The 15,896-nt window shown below is 61.5% G+C and overlaps 3 protein-coding genes across 3 annotated transcripts; all 3 read left to right on the top strand.

The window, feature by feature from the left end:
• Positions 1-118: 118 nt before the first annotated feature.
• Positions 119-3,472, top strand: LSCM1_06549 (uncharacterized protein; the record flags this gene model as incomplete). Its single annotated transcript, XM_067323966.1, has 1 exon — positions 119-3,472. One exon carries the CDS (start codon positions 119-121, stop codon positions 3,470-3,472), a length of 3,354 nt encoding a protein of 1,117 aa, XP_067180507.1.
• Positions 3,473-4,884: 1,412 nt separating this feature from the next.
• On the top strand, positions 4,885-6,483 carry LSCM1_06550 (uncharacterized protein; the record flags this gene model as incomplete). Its single annotated transcript, XM_067323967.1, has 1 exon — positions 4,885-6,483. The coding sequence occupies one exon, from the start codon at positions 4,885-4,887 to the stop codon at positions 6,481-6,483; it is 1,599 nt and encodes a 532-aa protein (XP_067180508.1).
• Positions 6,484-10,580: 4,097 nt separating this feature from the next.
• On the top strand, positions 10,581-14,657 carry LSCM1_06551 (uncharacterized protein; the record flags this gene model as incomplete). The annotated part of the gene is made up of 1 exon (XM_067323968.1): positions 10,581-14,657. One exon carries the CDS (start codon positions 10,581-10,583, stop codon positions 14,655-14,657), a length of 4,077 nt encoding a protein of 1,358 aa, XP_067180509.1.
• Between the last annotated feature and the right edge of the window lie 1,239 nt (positions 14,658-15,896).

The following is a 15,896-nucleotide window of genomic DNA, read 5'->3' on the forward strand; positions in this document are numbered from 1 at the left end:
CTGCTTGCCTAGTGCTGCGCCCTCGCTCGTCTGTGCAGGAGCAGCGCAACGGAGAGTGCTTTTCTTTTTTCGTCTCGTTTAATTTCATCGGACTGCTTATCACGCACGCACGGCTATCATGTTCAAGAAGAAAATGGTGAGCACGGCGGCGGCGGCAGCAGCAGCGGCGTCGTCATCGTCGTCGCACTCCCCGGCAAAGCGCGGCAGCAAAGCGCGGACGCTCGCACTCATCGAAAAGCATCGAAGAATTCTCGATGAGGCAAGGCGCGAGAAGGAGGAGATGGATCAGCTGACTGCCGAGCAGGTGGAACTACGGCAGCAGCAGCAGCAACTAAAGGCAGTCACAGGTGCATCGCCGTCGGCGGCGTCTGCCGCAGCAGCAGTCGGGGAGGAGAAGCGAACGAGAGATACCTTCACCGCCCTTGTCGAGCATTTTCTCGCCTCCACGCAGCCTCTTGCAGATTTGGACGAGACCATACAGGAGGTGGACAAGCCAGCCGGCTCTCCCGGCGAGGCGTTGCACGCGTCACCTCGGCCACGGCAGACACAGTTGGCTGCAGCCTCTGGTTCCCCCTCCATCATCACGTACCGAAGCTTCGCTGCCTCGCTTGTATGCCCCAAGAAGCTCTTCCTCTTTCAGAATCGCCCCGACCTGATTCCGAAGGCATCCCTCGGTGACCTCATGCACTTTGACGACAGTGTCGGCTTCAACGAGCTGGCGCGGCGGTGGGACCGTCTCCAGTTCGGCAGTCGCGCTGTACTCGTGAAGGAGAGCGAATTCCACCAGGCAGTGCAGCGCACGGAAGAGCTCATCACGGCATACTTTCAAGGCCTGTACAAGTCGCTCGGGGAGCAGGCGCCGTCGCTGACGATCCATAGACCGGCTTTCGCTGTCGAGTTCCCTGGCCGCGCCCACGAAGCGGGAGCTGACAAGGGCGGCTCCCGCACCACTGCCGCCAGGTCAGCGACTGTTGAGCTGCGCGCGCGCCCGGCCGTGGTGCGGTATCGTCCGAAAGAGAATCAATGGGTTTTCCTCGAGTCGCAGGCTGTCATTGACCCCATGGGCACCCCAGGCCGCATCAGCAGCACGATTCAGCGGTTTCACTTCACGGCTCTGTGCTTCAGGCTCTGGTTGACGCAACCTCACCTGCCCATCGACATTCGAAAGAAATTTTTGCAGGTGAACCTGAGCGACATCACGACCGAGAACTTGCGCGGCCACTCGCTGGAATCCTCTGCGCGAGCGGCCGCGCCGATCGACCTCAAGCGTAGCGGACTGCTACATATTCGCCAGTTCTTCCCCGGCCCGGCCACGCTGATGGACTGCGACCCGCCTCGGCTTGTCAAGTTCATCCAGCGGGCCTCCCTAGAGGAGCTCATGGCGGAGGACTGCAAGTGCTACAGCAAGGAGGGTCGCAGTCGGCAGTACAGCAGCGCCGCCCCTCGCGTTGGGGGCGGCGGCGCGCACTACTTCTCGCATCACGGTCTTGGAGGCGGCGGCAGCGCTGGTGGTGCTCTTGACCTGCGCCACTTGAGCAGCGTCATCGCTTCCGATCCAACCCTAGCCGGCCACGCCGCAGAGGTTGAGGTAGCGGCCCAGGAGCTCGGTGGCTTTCACAACCCCCGCTCAGCGCGCAGTCAGCGTCAAAAAGATGAAGCGCATCATCGTCTCTTCGAGGCGCAGCAGTGCTTCATGGAGGAGCTTCTGCGCCAGCACACCCTTCCCCTCGTGGAGCGCCATCAACAGCAGATGGCTGCATCCTCGTTGGCCAGGAGCCCGGCAAGCAGCCCCCTGACAGCCTTTTCGGATCTCCTGGGCGACGACGGCTTTGTGCGTGCCAGCTGCGCCGCCGACGACGCGGGCAACGGGAAGCCAAAGAAGGCCATGAAAGCGGCGGCTCGAAACGGCAAAGGCGCGGCGGCTGGCGGTCGAGGGAGGCGAAAAGCCACGGTGGTCGACGAGGATGAGGAAGCGGAGGAGGACGCGGGCGATGTTACCGTGGGCAGCGCCGACAACACTGATTCCCCGCGCTACGCGCGGTACGTTGGCCCTCACTGCCTGCGCGGCGGTGACGCGTGTCCCTTCTTCACAGAGGGGATGTGTTTGCCACGAAAGGTGGACAATGCGCTCGTGGCTCGCGACAACCACCTCTTCACTCTCCCGTCCACCTCCCTCACCCGCAAGGCGGCGTGGTGGGCGCAGGGCAAGCGCACCGTGCGCGACGTGCTCGCCGCGTACGAGGCAGGGGAGGGGGGGGTGCGGTTGACAAGCTCGCAAGTGCGCTACGCGAGCGCCCTCAGGCAAGGCAAGGTCGCACTGAACCCGAGGGAGATCGACGCCTTTTTTGACCGCATCCGCTACCCGCTGTTCGTCATCGACTTCGAGGCCGTGCAGTTCGCTCTGCCGCCCTTTGCGAAGGAGGTGGCGTATCAGTCCGTGCCGTTCCAGTTCTCGTTGGACGTGTTCCAGCACGACGTTCTGACGGAGGAGCCGACGCACTACAACTACCTGCACTTCGGCAAGGGATACTCGCCCAACACAGACCCACGCCCTGCCTGCATCGCTGAGCTCGTCCGGATTGTGCGTCTGGAGCGCGAGAAGAAGCGAAAGGCCATGGAGGCGTCTGGTGAGCTGGAGCGCCTCGCTTCCGAGCGCGCTGCGGAGGAGGAGGAGGAGACGGCAGAGGCGGGGGGGCCACGCCGACGACGGCGCCATGCGCCGAAGAAGCCAAAGATCACCAAGACGAACCCGCTGGAGCAGCCACTGCAACCCTACGACGGCTGCTTCATTGCGCACTTTGCGTCCTTCGAGAAGGCGTGCCTGGAGAAGCTGGGCCAGCTGGAGGTGGCGTACAAGGACGAGATCAAGAGCTTCTGGTTCCTCGACACACTGGACCTCATCAAAAAGGGCTACCTGCACCCCAACGCGCACGGGTCAAACTCTCTGAAGAAGGTGCTGCCGGCGCTCTGCCCCGACTTCCAGTACGGCGTCTTTGGCTCAGAGACAACGCCGATCGTGCTGACTCCGGCGAACGATAGTGCGCTTGGCGTGAGTGGTAGCGGTAGTGCCGCAACTGTGCCGAATGCCTCTTTGTCTAAGTGCACACTCGGAGAGGGCCAGGACGAGCAGAAGGGTGAGAACGCGATGGGCGTGTACCGGCTCTGGCATCACATGGAAGGCGGTGGCACAGTGCAGGACCTCGAGCGGGCGAAGCTCAGCCTCAGTGGTGGTACTCCGCCATCGACCAACTGGTGCGAGAGCGTGCGCACCACCATGACGAAGGACGAGCGGGACCGCATGTGGCAAACACTACGCATCCAATTACTGGAGTACTGCTCCCTCGACACCAAGGCCCTATACGAAATTATGCGCGAGATCTACAAAGAGAGAGAGGCAGCGGCGGGGTTGAAGCCGCTCGATAAGACGGGATGGGTGTTCGTCGATCCGGTGCCACGCGAGATGGACTTGTAGGGCTGCTGTGTCGAGGCGCAGATGAGGGCATCCACCGCTAACTGCAGTCTTCGCCTCCCGTTGGCCCCCACCACACCCTCTCTTCCCTCTTTTTCTTGTTTTTTTTCGCCCTTTTGTCGGGCGCGCAGCTGTTGTTGGCCTCCCCGCGTCCGTTCGATGACGGGACTCCCCTCCCCTCTACCCCCCCCACACACACACAAACGCACGCTCCACCTCTGTATGCTGCTGGGTGGCAGGCGCCGCCAACCGCACCGCGCAACATAGAGCTAGAACCTTTAAAGGAGGGGCAGATGCGCAGACAGTCGTAATGTGTACGCTAAGAGCAGCAAACGTCAAAACGAAGGCTGTAAGGAAGTTTTATGTGCGCCAACGTGTGTCGACTCTCTCACTCACTGCCGTATGGAGCAAACGAGTCGAACTTCACTCCGCCCCCCTTTCGGCCCGGCCTGCTACACGCCCAGTCGCGTGATGCGGAGTTGCCGTGGGCACGCGGTGCAGCAACGCAGCCTCAGCCATCGGAGCGCGGTCGCTGCCTCGAAGCCGGCTCACGCGCCTTGTACGTTGCCTCACGGTCCCTCCCATTATGCCGGTCGCCGCCTGGCGCATCCCTCCTCCCCCCTCCCCCTCAGGGAGGCTCAGGCCCTCCCCACCCCAGTAGACAGGGGGAGGGGGGTGCGCTGTTGCCACGCTGGCACCTCGCCCATCGCTTGGATGGCAGAAACATGCTCTCCGCCGCAACACCACTCAGGAGCAGACCGCCGTCATCCGCGGCGGGGCATCGCGCTGGCCTCCCCCGCGTCGTAGGCACGTGGTCCTGCAGCTATCGGGGCTCGTGCAGCGCGGAGAAGGGATAGGAGGGAGGACGAAGGAGGGGCTGGTCCGCCTTCGCGCACAGAGAGAGTGAGGTGGTGCACGTCTGAGGTGCCCCGCACGGAGGGGTGAGTGCCCCTCCCCTCCCGAATCTACCCTCTCCGTCGCTTCGGCCCCGTGCCAAGGCGCCGGTGCGGACCCGCCGTCCTCCCGCGTTTCGCGAGCCTTTCCCTCCCCCAGCGATCATTACCGTTCGCGGGTTGCGCGCATCCGCCTCCTCACACCCCCCCTTTCGCTTACGGTGCTGCCCCAAGCACATTCCTGGACGCTGCATCCATTACATGCCCACACACACTCGCATGCACGTAGCACCACTTATGTACCGCCACCACTGCGACTGAGAAAGTTTAAAGAAAGGTGCCGTCTTCTCTCCTCTCCCTTTTGGGTGACAGCGAGCGGGACGTGGACAAGCGTATCCTCGCAACAACGAAGGCAACCGCACAGACACCTCTACGCACTGCAAGACTGCCTTGGAATCATCACCCTTTCTTGCGCCACTGTCTCCTCCGCGGCATTGTTTCTCTCTTTCAGTCACCATCGCCATGACGGAGCTTGTGCTCTGTGACGGCTCCGAGGGGTCTCTTCGCTCGATCGAGGTGGCGTGCGCCACCGGCTCAAACCTCTCATCGCCCATGTCGCCGAAGGAAGGCTTGCTCATCCTCGCTCACGTCTGGGATACCCCAACGACGCGGGCTAACGCCGTTGGCGCCAGCGGGCTAGGCAACACCCCCATGTCTTGCGCCAATGTAGTCACTGAAACGTTGCGGTTCATTCACACGAACAAATATCTGAAAGACAGAGTGCACTACACAATGGAGACGGCCTGCGCCTCGACCGTCTGGACCCGTGACAACGCCGACGGTGGCGCAGTAGCGGATGCCACCGCCGGGCCATCAAGTGGTGCCGCAGCTTCACAGGCTGCGCACGCTAGGGCTAGGCAGGCACAGAAGCACGCCTCATGTTGGGCCGGTGCAGGTGCGGCTCGACAGCGTTCCGACCACCGTCCGGTGCAGAAGCAGGCCGAGGCAGCGGTAGAGGTCTTGGGTGGGAGCAGCACCAGCACTGGCAGCGGTGCTGCACCGGAGGGAGCGAGCGCGGTTGGCAGCATTCCAGAAAACGAGAAGAGAGCGATGGCGGTGGTGAAGTACGCCACCGCACGCGCGGAGCACCGCCACGTCGCTGCTCTCTTTCTCGGCGTCGGTCAGCGGCAAGAGGGGAAGGTGTATGCCCTCGGGGCAGTGGCGCGGCGCATCCTTCTTGAGCTACGCAGCCGCTACCCCCTGTATTACGTGAAAAAGGATGGTGTGAAGTGGCGCCCGGCGTTGACGACGACGACGGTGACAGCATCCGCACCGCCGGTTCGCTTTACAATCGTGGTGGCTGTGCCAGCAGGCCCCCGATGCGAGTCGGCCGCGGTAGTGGAGACGAGGTGTGGAAACGAGGAGGCTGCCCCCCAGACAACAGCGTCGTCAGCGGCACCTCCACAGGTGCCAAAGGACGTACAGGCGGCAGTGGAGGCGACCGTACGATATGTTGAAAATCGCTGTGTTCGCCCCCACCATGCGCCGCAGGTGGACCAGATCACGTTTGCTGTGATCGCCACGTCAAGCTCTCTAGATGGCGACAGCACCGGTGATGCAGATCGTATCGACGACGGTGGCGGCGTCGCTGCTGACGGTAAAGGCGACTCAGCACGCATCTGTCCACTAGAAGCCTTCAAGCGGTATCTCGAGACACTCCCGGTCATCACAAGCACCTCTCATCCTCCTGCCACGGCGGCAGCGTTGCCGATGTTGCCGGTCGGCAGCGTCGACCCTGCTGAGCCACGAAAAGCAGACGAGGTTGAACCCCAGGGACCAGAGCATGGTGATACCGTGACGTTTGCGGGCGGCAACGCTAAAACTGAGCCCACGCCACGCGCAGCAGCCTCTCCGGTGACGGTCTGTGCGCTGAAGGTCTCAAAGAAATTCCCGTTCGTGAGCCTCGAAGCGACGCCGGAAGTGGCGCTCACGCAGATTGTAAAGCAGGTCGGTGCGCTGAAGCCTGAGGTACTGGTCATGCCGATATCCCTGGTGCCCGAGCCTCTGCAGCTTGCGCTTCTAGTCATGAGTACTCCCCACTGCGTCGTGCTCCCGCTCTGACAGTGTGTGTGGGGGGGAGGGGAGGGGGGAGGTAGAAGGGCTGCTGTACTGGTGAAGATCAGAGTGTGGCTCCCTTCGTTCCCGTGGCCAGTTGACAAGAAGTGCGTTGCACGCCGGCCCGTTTTGATGGCGTCTGTGTGTGTGTGTGTTGATGAATGCTCCTCTTACGAATCGCCAACGTGTGTCGACTCTCTCACTCACTGCCGTATGGAGCAAACGAGTCGAACTTCACTCCGCCCCCCTTTCGGCCCGGCCTGCTACACGCCCAGTCGCGTGATGCGGAGTTGCCGTGGGCACGCGGTGCAGCAACGCAGCCTCAGCCATCGGAGCGCGGTCGCTGCCTCGAAGCCGGCTCACGCGCCTTGTACGTTGCCTCACGGTCCCTCCCATTATGCCGGTCGCCGCCTGGCGCATCCCTCCTCCCCCCTCCCCCTCAGGGAGGCTCAGGCCCTCCCCACCCCAGTAGACAGGGGGAGGGGGGTGCGCTGTTGCCACGCTGGCACCTCGCCCATCGCTTGGATGGCAGAAACATGCTCTCCGCCGCAACACCACTCAGGAGCAGACCGCCGTCATCCGCGGCGGGGCATCGCGCTGGCCTCCCCCGCGTCGTAGGCACGTGGTCCTGCAGCTATCGGGGCTCGTGCAGCGCGGAGAAGGGATAGGAGGGAGGACGAAGGAGGGGCTGGTCCGCCTTCGCGCACAGAGAGAGTGAGGTGGTGCACGTCTGAGGTGCCCCGCACGGAGGGGTGAGTGCCCCTCCCCTCCCGAATCTACCCTCTCCATCGACTCTTCCCTTTGTTATCACGTGAGGTGCCTGGAAGGCGCTCCCAGGGAAGCGGCGCGTAGTGTAGCCATACGTATGTATATTAGAGCTTGCCAGCTGTCACTTGGCAGCGTCCGCACGAATGGCCACGCTGCTTCTGCGCGTCATGTATGGGGAGCTCCTAGCACGTGTCACGTGCGTATATAATATGCAAGCAAGCCAAAAGCAAGGCGATACGACCTCCTCATCTCCTCGCCCCCCTCGTCGACCGCGCTGTCGTAGTGACGTCGGTAAGGAACGATGGGCAGCAGGTGGGGGTAGTCAAGTTCGAAGCACCTGCCTCCGCAAGGCATCTGTCTGCTTGGCGTGCGGGTTCTTTCTGGCCGCACCCCCTCTCCCCCTCCCTGTGAAGAAGGGACGGCTCCTCGAAGCCTCCATGTGCCCTATGGTCGCGTGCGCGTACGCTTCTCCCCGCGGCGGCGCCCGACTGGAAGCACAACTGCTTTCCCTTCCCCCTCCCTGACCCTCTCACCGTACCGCCTCCGCCACCTCTCCTTCCCACTGACGGCGCCCGCTGATGCATAAATAAAAATACCCAACGCGGCTTTCTCTCTCTCTATGCGCACGCACATACACCCACACACATACACACACACGCACACACACTCCGACGTTGTGGCTGTCTTTCTCCCCAAACGATGCGGCTGCCGCACGTGCGCATGAAACAGTGGCGTGTGTGTTTGACACCTTTTCCCCGACTCACTCACTCACTCACTCTCACCTTTTTCCCTTTCATTTTTGTCTGGTCTCTCCCCTCACTGTCTCTTTTTTTTATCTCCCCTCTCCTCTTCTCCTCTCTCCCTCGTCTTCGTCGTCGTTCTCAGTCGTGCGGTGCGTCCATTCGACATAAACGCCATTCTCAGTGACGCCGTTTGTCGCGCGTACGCACCCTTCAACAAAGAAACATACACATCACATCACATCACACCCCCGGACAAAAAAAGGGTGAAGTCGAAAAGCGAGGGACATTCTGATTGGCGCGTTTTTTCTGTTCGTTTATCTCTTCGTTAGACGTTGTTCGCTGTCTCGTCGTCGTTGCTGTTGTGTGATTGCCGCCGCCGCACACACACACACACATCGCGTGCCACTGTGGGGCCTCTCTTCCAATTTTTGGTGTCTGTTCTCTTATTACTACCCGGGGACGGTGTGCTTTGCTTGAGACAACCCCTCTCCCCACCACCACCCTTCCTCCCTCTCGGTGAATCGAATAGTCGCTCCGGCAGTGAGGAGGAGCCTCTTCCCTTTCCCACTGTACGTGCACAGGGGGAGGTCCACTTTCCGCTCTCGGCTCATCCCGACCCCCTGCACACCACGAGCCCTCCCACCCACGCGCGCGCACACCCGCACCCTTATCAGCCCCCTCCCCCTCTCTGCAGTGCCCTTCTCCTTTACCCGTTCCGCAGAACTTCACATATATAACTCTATATATATTTATATACGCACGTGCATCCGTGTGAACTGTCAGCTCCTCAGCCCCCACCCCCATCCCCGCTCCCCTTGGCCAGCACCTCCTCTCGGTCCCCACCCCCCTCTCCTTCTTTAAACATATATATATATGTGTGTGTATCGCTGTGCATCACGAGAGGGACGGAGCTATTGAGGAAAAAAAAAGTTGGCCGTAAAAGAGCATCTCTGACCCACCCGAGGGCCCTTCGTAGGGTGCCACGGGCCGTCGCGTCTCTTTTTTCTTCTTCCTCCCTCACCACCATCACCGCCGCCGTTCATCTCAGCCCCTTCCGCAGAGTCACAGATCCATCCAATACGAAGCCAGCACAGCAGTCCCCCCCCTCCCCCTCTCTCTCCTCCTCCTCCTACACTTTCGCCTCTGCCTTCCTGTTAATATTGACGTGCTCGAGCGCGCGCATCTCTCCCCTCTCCTCCCTCCCTCTCCTGTGCGCTTCTGTCCTTGTTAGCGTATCTTGTTGTCATCGCTGTGGCTGCTGCGGCTTACCCCTTCCTCAATCATCTTCATCTTTGCTGCCTTCTCCCCGACCCACCCCGCGCGAACTCCTCCCGTCTCCTCACGCACGCGCCACTCCATTAGCCCGTTGTGCTGTCTCTGTCTCTCTCCCTATTTGCCTCTCCTCAGTGCACATATAATTATTTGTCTTTTTTTTGTTCTTGTGCAAGCTGACCATCCGTCCCAGCGGATTAGATCTTAGACTCGCGCGCACACACAGGTAACACGAGTGGAAAGGCAAAAAGCGAACGCGTCGCACCGTCGATACCACTCAAACTGTTTCCCTTTCTCCTCCCTCCCCCCCAGCGCCACGGGGCCACCCACCCCCACCCCCCTCCGGCATTCCTGCAGAAAAAGAAACGAGAGAGAGACAACTGCAGCGCAGCAGTCACGCGCGCCTTGAACACGCACGTGGCACTCTCTGTTGACCGCGCGGGTATCTGAGCCTTGTCGATAAAAAGGCGCCTCGCCTCGCTTTACTCTGCCTCTCGTTTGCTTCTTGCACGCAGGCATACCTGACGGTGAAGGGAACTGCAGCGTGTTGCCCCCCCACCCACACCCACTCCCCCTCCCTCTCTTGCCTTCTCCCCCTTTTCCTGGGCGGGGACGAGTGGTGTTGTCGCCCCTGTCATTATTTGTCTCTCTCCCTCTCTCTGTGTGTACGTGCGTGCGTGTTCTTCGCCCTCTTCCTATTTTGTCAAAGCCCTTCACTGACGTCGCCCTCAGAGGCGGCCACGGGGCAGGCACACGCCCTACGCGCCTGCGTCGATACCAGCAGTTGGTGAAGCAGTGACACTCCCAACCCTTTGCTTTTTCAAGAACCTATTGGCAACAGAAAACGAGCGGCACATTTTTTTCTTCGCTGTTCTCCCTCTGACGGTCTGAAAGCGTCGCACCATCGCGCCCCCTCCCCCTCTACGCACACCCTTTCGAGTGCTTGGTGACGGTCAGTAGAGAGTCGAAGCAAGCCCGCCGTGCACCTGCTGCAGATCCAATCAGAGACTATACGTGCTCGCCCGCTGCCCTCCCGCTCTTCTTCTGATCTCACTCTTTGGCTTCTCCGCAGAGGAAGAACGGGCGCACGAACGTGCACGCGCTGTCAGTGTGGGTGTGTCACCTCTTCCTCTTCTCCTTTGCTTGCTTGGTGCTCTTTTCTTGCTTTCTCTCCCCTGTGAGTCGCTTCCCATCACCCCGTCCCCTTCCCCCTCTCCCCTCCCCTCCCTCCCTTGTGCCGACGCAAGTCTCGCGCATCAGACTCCCCCGCTTCACTTTTCCTTCACCCCCTCCCTCCATCCCCCCCTCTTTCTCTCTGTCATGGCATCCGTTGAAGAGCTCATGGCGCCGGCGAGTGCGCCTGCGGCTCTTGAACCTGAACTCGTGCCTAGCGCGGTGACGAAGGCGATAGAAAACGTGGCCTGTACGGAGGCGGCACCGGCGTCTGCACCTGCTGAGATTCAAATCCACACACCGTATCAAGTCGAGTGTAGCACCCCGCGCCATCTCAAATCCCACGCTACCCCGGCTGCAAAGGCAAACGGTCACATCCACCGCGCGTCCTCTGCAAGCGCGGCCGCTGTCGTGACGAGCGGAAAGAGGCTAAAAAATGGCGTCGCCGGCGGATTGAATCTCGATGCACCAGCGAAGGTGCGCGGTCGGCCGTCCAAAACCTCGCGGCGCACCACTGCCGAGTTGCCGGCTGCCCGTAAGGACCTCTCCGCACCCCCTCCAGCTGCTCGAGCTGTGTCGGCGCAGCCGGAGTCCCGCGCGTCCAAAACTGAAGCTTCAGCAGAGAGGACGAAATTGTCTCGGCGGGTACCCGTGGGTGCCGCAGGCGATCTAAAGGGCAACGGAAGTGCAGCGAAGAACGGCCGTACCTCGGGTCAGCGCCGCACCCGCTTTGTGGATCCCTCGACCTCTGTGGACGGTGCTACAGAACCGGCTGCGGCAGCGCCGCAGCAGACGCGTAGGCGACGGATGTCGCCGCTGCAGCAGCGCCAGCGCCAGCGCCAGCGCCAGCGCCAGGTGCCGTCAGCGTCCATTCCGCCTGCGTCCAATGGTGCCTCCACTGCTGCCGGGCATGCGGCGTTAGGTGCGCAATCAACCCCACAGCAATGCCAAGCCGCCGGTACTCCTCAGCGTGCCGCGGCTGTGGCGGAGCGCACCTGCCACGAGCCGCATCAGCAGGAGTGTATAGTGGGTACTGAGGCGCCACGTACAGCAGCCAAGATCGGCGCGCTTGAGCCAGCGCCCGTCTCCGCGTGTGCGCCTACCATAGAGGTGAACACGGAGGTTATGGCGTCCCCTCCCTCCCACTCGCCCGTCACAGTGGGCAGCCCACAGCCAACATGCCCCAGCGACACCGCCGACGAGGATTCCAAGGTGAGGGACGACAGAGATGATGGCGCTGCGCCAGAAGCGGTGGACGTCGCCGCGCCAGCGGCCTTGGCCTCAACGATGGAAACGGCAGCCGCCATGACGGAGGAAACGGCCGTCTCTGTCGTGTCGCAGAAAGAGGTGATCACGGTCGCGGAGGTGCACCGCGACAGTAAGCACATCGTCATCTCTCGCCCCTCTGTCAACCTGCGTGGGATGCGGATGGCTGACCTAGCACGTCCATCAGATGCATACAGGCTGGCACTCCACCCGGCACAGCAAGGCGCCTCACTCGCCCGCCGCTCCCGCCAGCCGCGCAAGGTGCTGAACGTGTTCCTCACAAAGTACCCTCTCATCCGCAAGATGGCGGAAGAGATGGGCTTCGATATCGAGACAACGGAGGATGAGCTGAACGATTACAAGTTCAACCTCTGCTGGAGCGATACGGTGCTGTCCCTCATGCGGCTCGTGCGGCTGAGCAACTGGCAGCGCACCAACCACTTCCCATCCATGTATCTCCTCTGCCGCAAAGGACACCTGGGCACAACGCTGGGGAAGCTACGCCGTAAGCTGCCCTCACACTTTGCGTACTACCCGCGCACGTGGTCGATGCGGAGCGAGCGGATGCAGTTCACGCAGTACATGACAGCCGTCCGCCAGCGTCGTGTCCTCAAGTACTTCATCCTGAAGCCGAACTCGGGCTGCCAGGGCCGCGGCATCATCGTGGCACGCGACCCCCTGACAGCGCTGGACGACCACACCCTAGACAACTACATTGTTCAGGAGTACGTGCACCGACCACTGCTGCTGGAAGGCAAGAAGTTTGACCTGCGCGTGTACGTGCTGCTCACCTCCATCCGTCACCCGTCCATCTTCCTCTTCAACGACGGGCTCGTGCGCATCTGCACAGAGCCGTACGAGATCCCGAACGAGGAGAACGTGAAGCAGGCCTGCAAGCACCTCACGAACTACGCCGTGAACAAGAAAAGCTCAGACTTCGTCTTCAACACGGATGTGGAGCACATGGACGTGGGCAACAAACGTAACTTCGGCTTCCTGAACCGTTGGCTTGCCGACGGCAGCCACTCGCCAGACCTCTTCTGGGACGAGGTCGGCTTCATCGTCGTGAAGACTATCCTCGCCGCTCAGCCGATGATCGCGAAGGTGTACGACTCGTGCTTCCCCACCGGCTTCAATGAGGGCTACTGCTGCTTTGAAGTGCTCGGTTTCGACATCCTGATCGACAGCAAGATGAAGCCGTGGCTCATCGAGGTCAACCACACCCCGTCCTTCGCCACGGAGACACCGCTAGACTTCGACATCAAGAGTAAGCTGATTTCAGAGGTCTGGAGCATCATCGACTGCAAGGCCACGGACTATGAAAAGGACCGGCAGCGGGAGCGCGACGAGTTTGCGAAGCGCAACATGCCGCCGTGGGCCAGCAACCACCCTCTCTACGGGAATCAGCTGAGGAGGAACACCTCGCGCAGTGCTGGCGCCGACGACTTAGACTCATCACTCGACCACAGCCCCGTTGCAGCGGCCCATATGAACAGCGAGGAGGAGGTTCCACCGTACGTCCATGGCCGCCGCAAGTTTGAGGACACCAAGCTGAAGAATTTCAAACGCATCTATCCCTCCCCCAACTCCGATGTGCAGCTCGTCTACGACACAATTCAGAGCCTGGCCACGCTCGAGTCCGCCAACAGCCGCCTCTATTACAACAGTACCGTTGCCGCGCCTGTGCCGCCGCCGCCGCCGATGTCACCGCCGCCGCCGAGCGTTCGCGCGAACGCTGTGGTACCCCATCGCGCTCGTCCACCGTCCCTGGGCCCACTGCTGACAACCTCACGTATTACCGGCTCTAACGGCAGCCCCAACACACTCCTGCCGCAGCGCACAGCGGCCGCACTGATAACGCCAAGCGCCGCAGCAGCGACAGTGACACCGATAGACTCGGTCCCCAGCACCATTCTCGTCCCCTCTGGTCATGCCTTCATGAATCCTTCTGCCGGCGCGAACAGCGCAGCCGCGCCCCCCGCTTCTTACGTCACGCCAACGCCTTCGGCCGTACGTGAGGGCCACCCCACCGCCGCTTCCACTTTCAGGCTAATGGAGGATATGCTGCTGCTGCGGCGCCGCCGCCGCTCGTCGGACGCCCACAGCGGTGCGCCGGCACCGTCCTACACGTCAAATACCCGTAGCAGCGCCTCGCCGTCAGAGAGTGGCGTGACGGCGACCTCCACACCGGCCACCTCAAAGTCGGTGCGCGTCTACACGCCTCACCCCTCCCCCACTCACGTCAGTAAGGAGCAATCCTCTGAGCCGTCGCTGTTTTCACCGCAGCGCTCCGGTGTCAAGGAAGCAGCAGTAGAGAGCGCAGCAGCGAACGGGTCCAAGCCGCGCACCACTGAGATGCATCGCCTCGCCACCGAGAGTAAAACACCAGCGACAGCCATCATGAGCACGGCCACGCCGGTGAAAGATGAGAAGCCGGCTGCGGATATGATTGCAGCACCGGCCAACGTGGCCCCGCCGAAGAAGACGCCGATTAAGACGAGCAAGTTGGACGCAGCGCATGTGGCGACCAGCAACGGCCGCCCGGCAACTCAGCAGAAGGGCGTCGCGGCGGCGCTGAGCCCTGTCGCACCGCATCCCGCTGTCAACGGCACCCTCCGCGCTTCCGGCCGCTCGGTGCACGGGCAGAAGCTGATGACACCTTCGCCAGTCGAGCAGCCTAACGGTCCTGACCTGCCGCGCGCGAGCCGTCACGAACGCTCGCCGACCAGACGCAAGTCCGCCTCGCTGAGCAGCAGCACGCGCGACCTCGACCTTAGCGGTGCAGCGCACTCTTGTCAGAGGTCGAAAGATCGCGAGATGCACCCTATGCTGACGCACCCAGAGCCGACCGAGGAAGAGCTGGCGCGGCTGGCAACGCTGCAGGCGATGCTTGACTACGAGGCCGCCGCGGACCCGCCGCCGAACAACGATGATGATGACTACAATCTGACCGAATGAAGGAGTGACAGATTACGCCTCTCCGCCTACAGATCTGCGTGTAAGTGTGTGTGTGTGTGCAGGTGACGTCCCCCTTTTTGGATATCTGCGCGTTCGATCCAAGGGTGCGCGGAAAGATGTTGAGGATAGGTCTTTCACTGCCGCCTCCAACTGTGTGCCCCTCCCGGCCTTCCCTCTCGCGCCCCCGCACTCTTTTTGAGGCGCCGGGAATATGTGTCTGTGTCTGTGTGCTGAAGACCTCTTGCACGTGCGCGTTTCGTGGAGAGGCGCAGGGAGGAGTGACAAGCACTTCTTTGCGCACTATACGGCCCATATATATGTGTGTGAGAGTGTGCACTGTATGCGCCTCTTCTCGTCTCACGCTTGATGGATAGCTCGCCCCATGTGGGGCAGCCACGTCGTGACAAGGCGCGGGCAGCCTTCCCACTACAACGTTGGGCGAGTCGAGGTCTGCGAAGGGAGCCGTGCGCGCCTTTGTGTAGGCTCACACCGAGCGATCACCACCCGCAGGACGCAAGGCAACTCCTATTGTAAGGGCGAAGCAGTGATGGTCGCCCATATGCGCGCATGCGCTCAACAGAGTGCGTATCTCTTCGCTTCGCGTACGGGCCCTTCTTCCTCCTCCCTGCACCTCTTCTGTATGTGCAATGTTGGGGCAGCGCAGCGGACGCATCTGTCTAAGGGGTGCCTCTGCCACACACACACACACGGAGACACGCCTCTACGCAGGAATATGCACCTTTTTTGGCCCCTCTCTCCCTCTTGGCCCGGACTCAGAACGCCCTGCAGCGCACACGCGCCTACGCGGCGGGTGCGATCGCCATAAGTGGATGGGCAACGCAGAGCCACACAGAGCCGTTACTTATGTACGTTTGTTCTTCGGTACGCTTATGCGTTTTTTTTTGCCGATTGGGCGTCGTTGTCGTCGTGGTATGCGTTGTTGTGCGAGGGTTATCCTCGTCCCCTTTTTTAATGCTCCGGTTGAGGCCTTTTCTTGATTTCCACTGTCCGGCGAGGAGTTCATGCGCAACCCCCCACCCCCCTCCGCCCCTCTCCGAACCTCTCTCTCTGGCTCTACGCTCTGCTTCACTGAGCGATCCTCTCTGTTTGCGTATGTGTGTCCACGAGTCTCTTCTTGGTCGTAGATCCGTGGCCTGTATGGCCCACGCACCCCTCACTAACATCGCTGCCTTGGTATTGTGGACCACTCTCAAGTATGAGGCGAGGAGGCTCACAAAT

This window comes from Leishmania martiniquensis, chromosome 11, assembly GCF_017916325.1.
Source record: "Leishmania martiniquensis isolate LSCM1 chromosome 11, whole genome shotgun sequence".
Lineage (NCBI taxonomy): Eukaryota > Euglenozoa > Kinetoplastea > Trypanosomatida > Trypanosomatidae > Leishmania > Leishmania martiniquensis.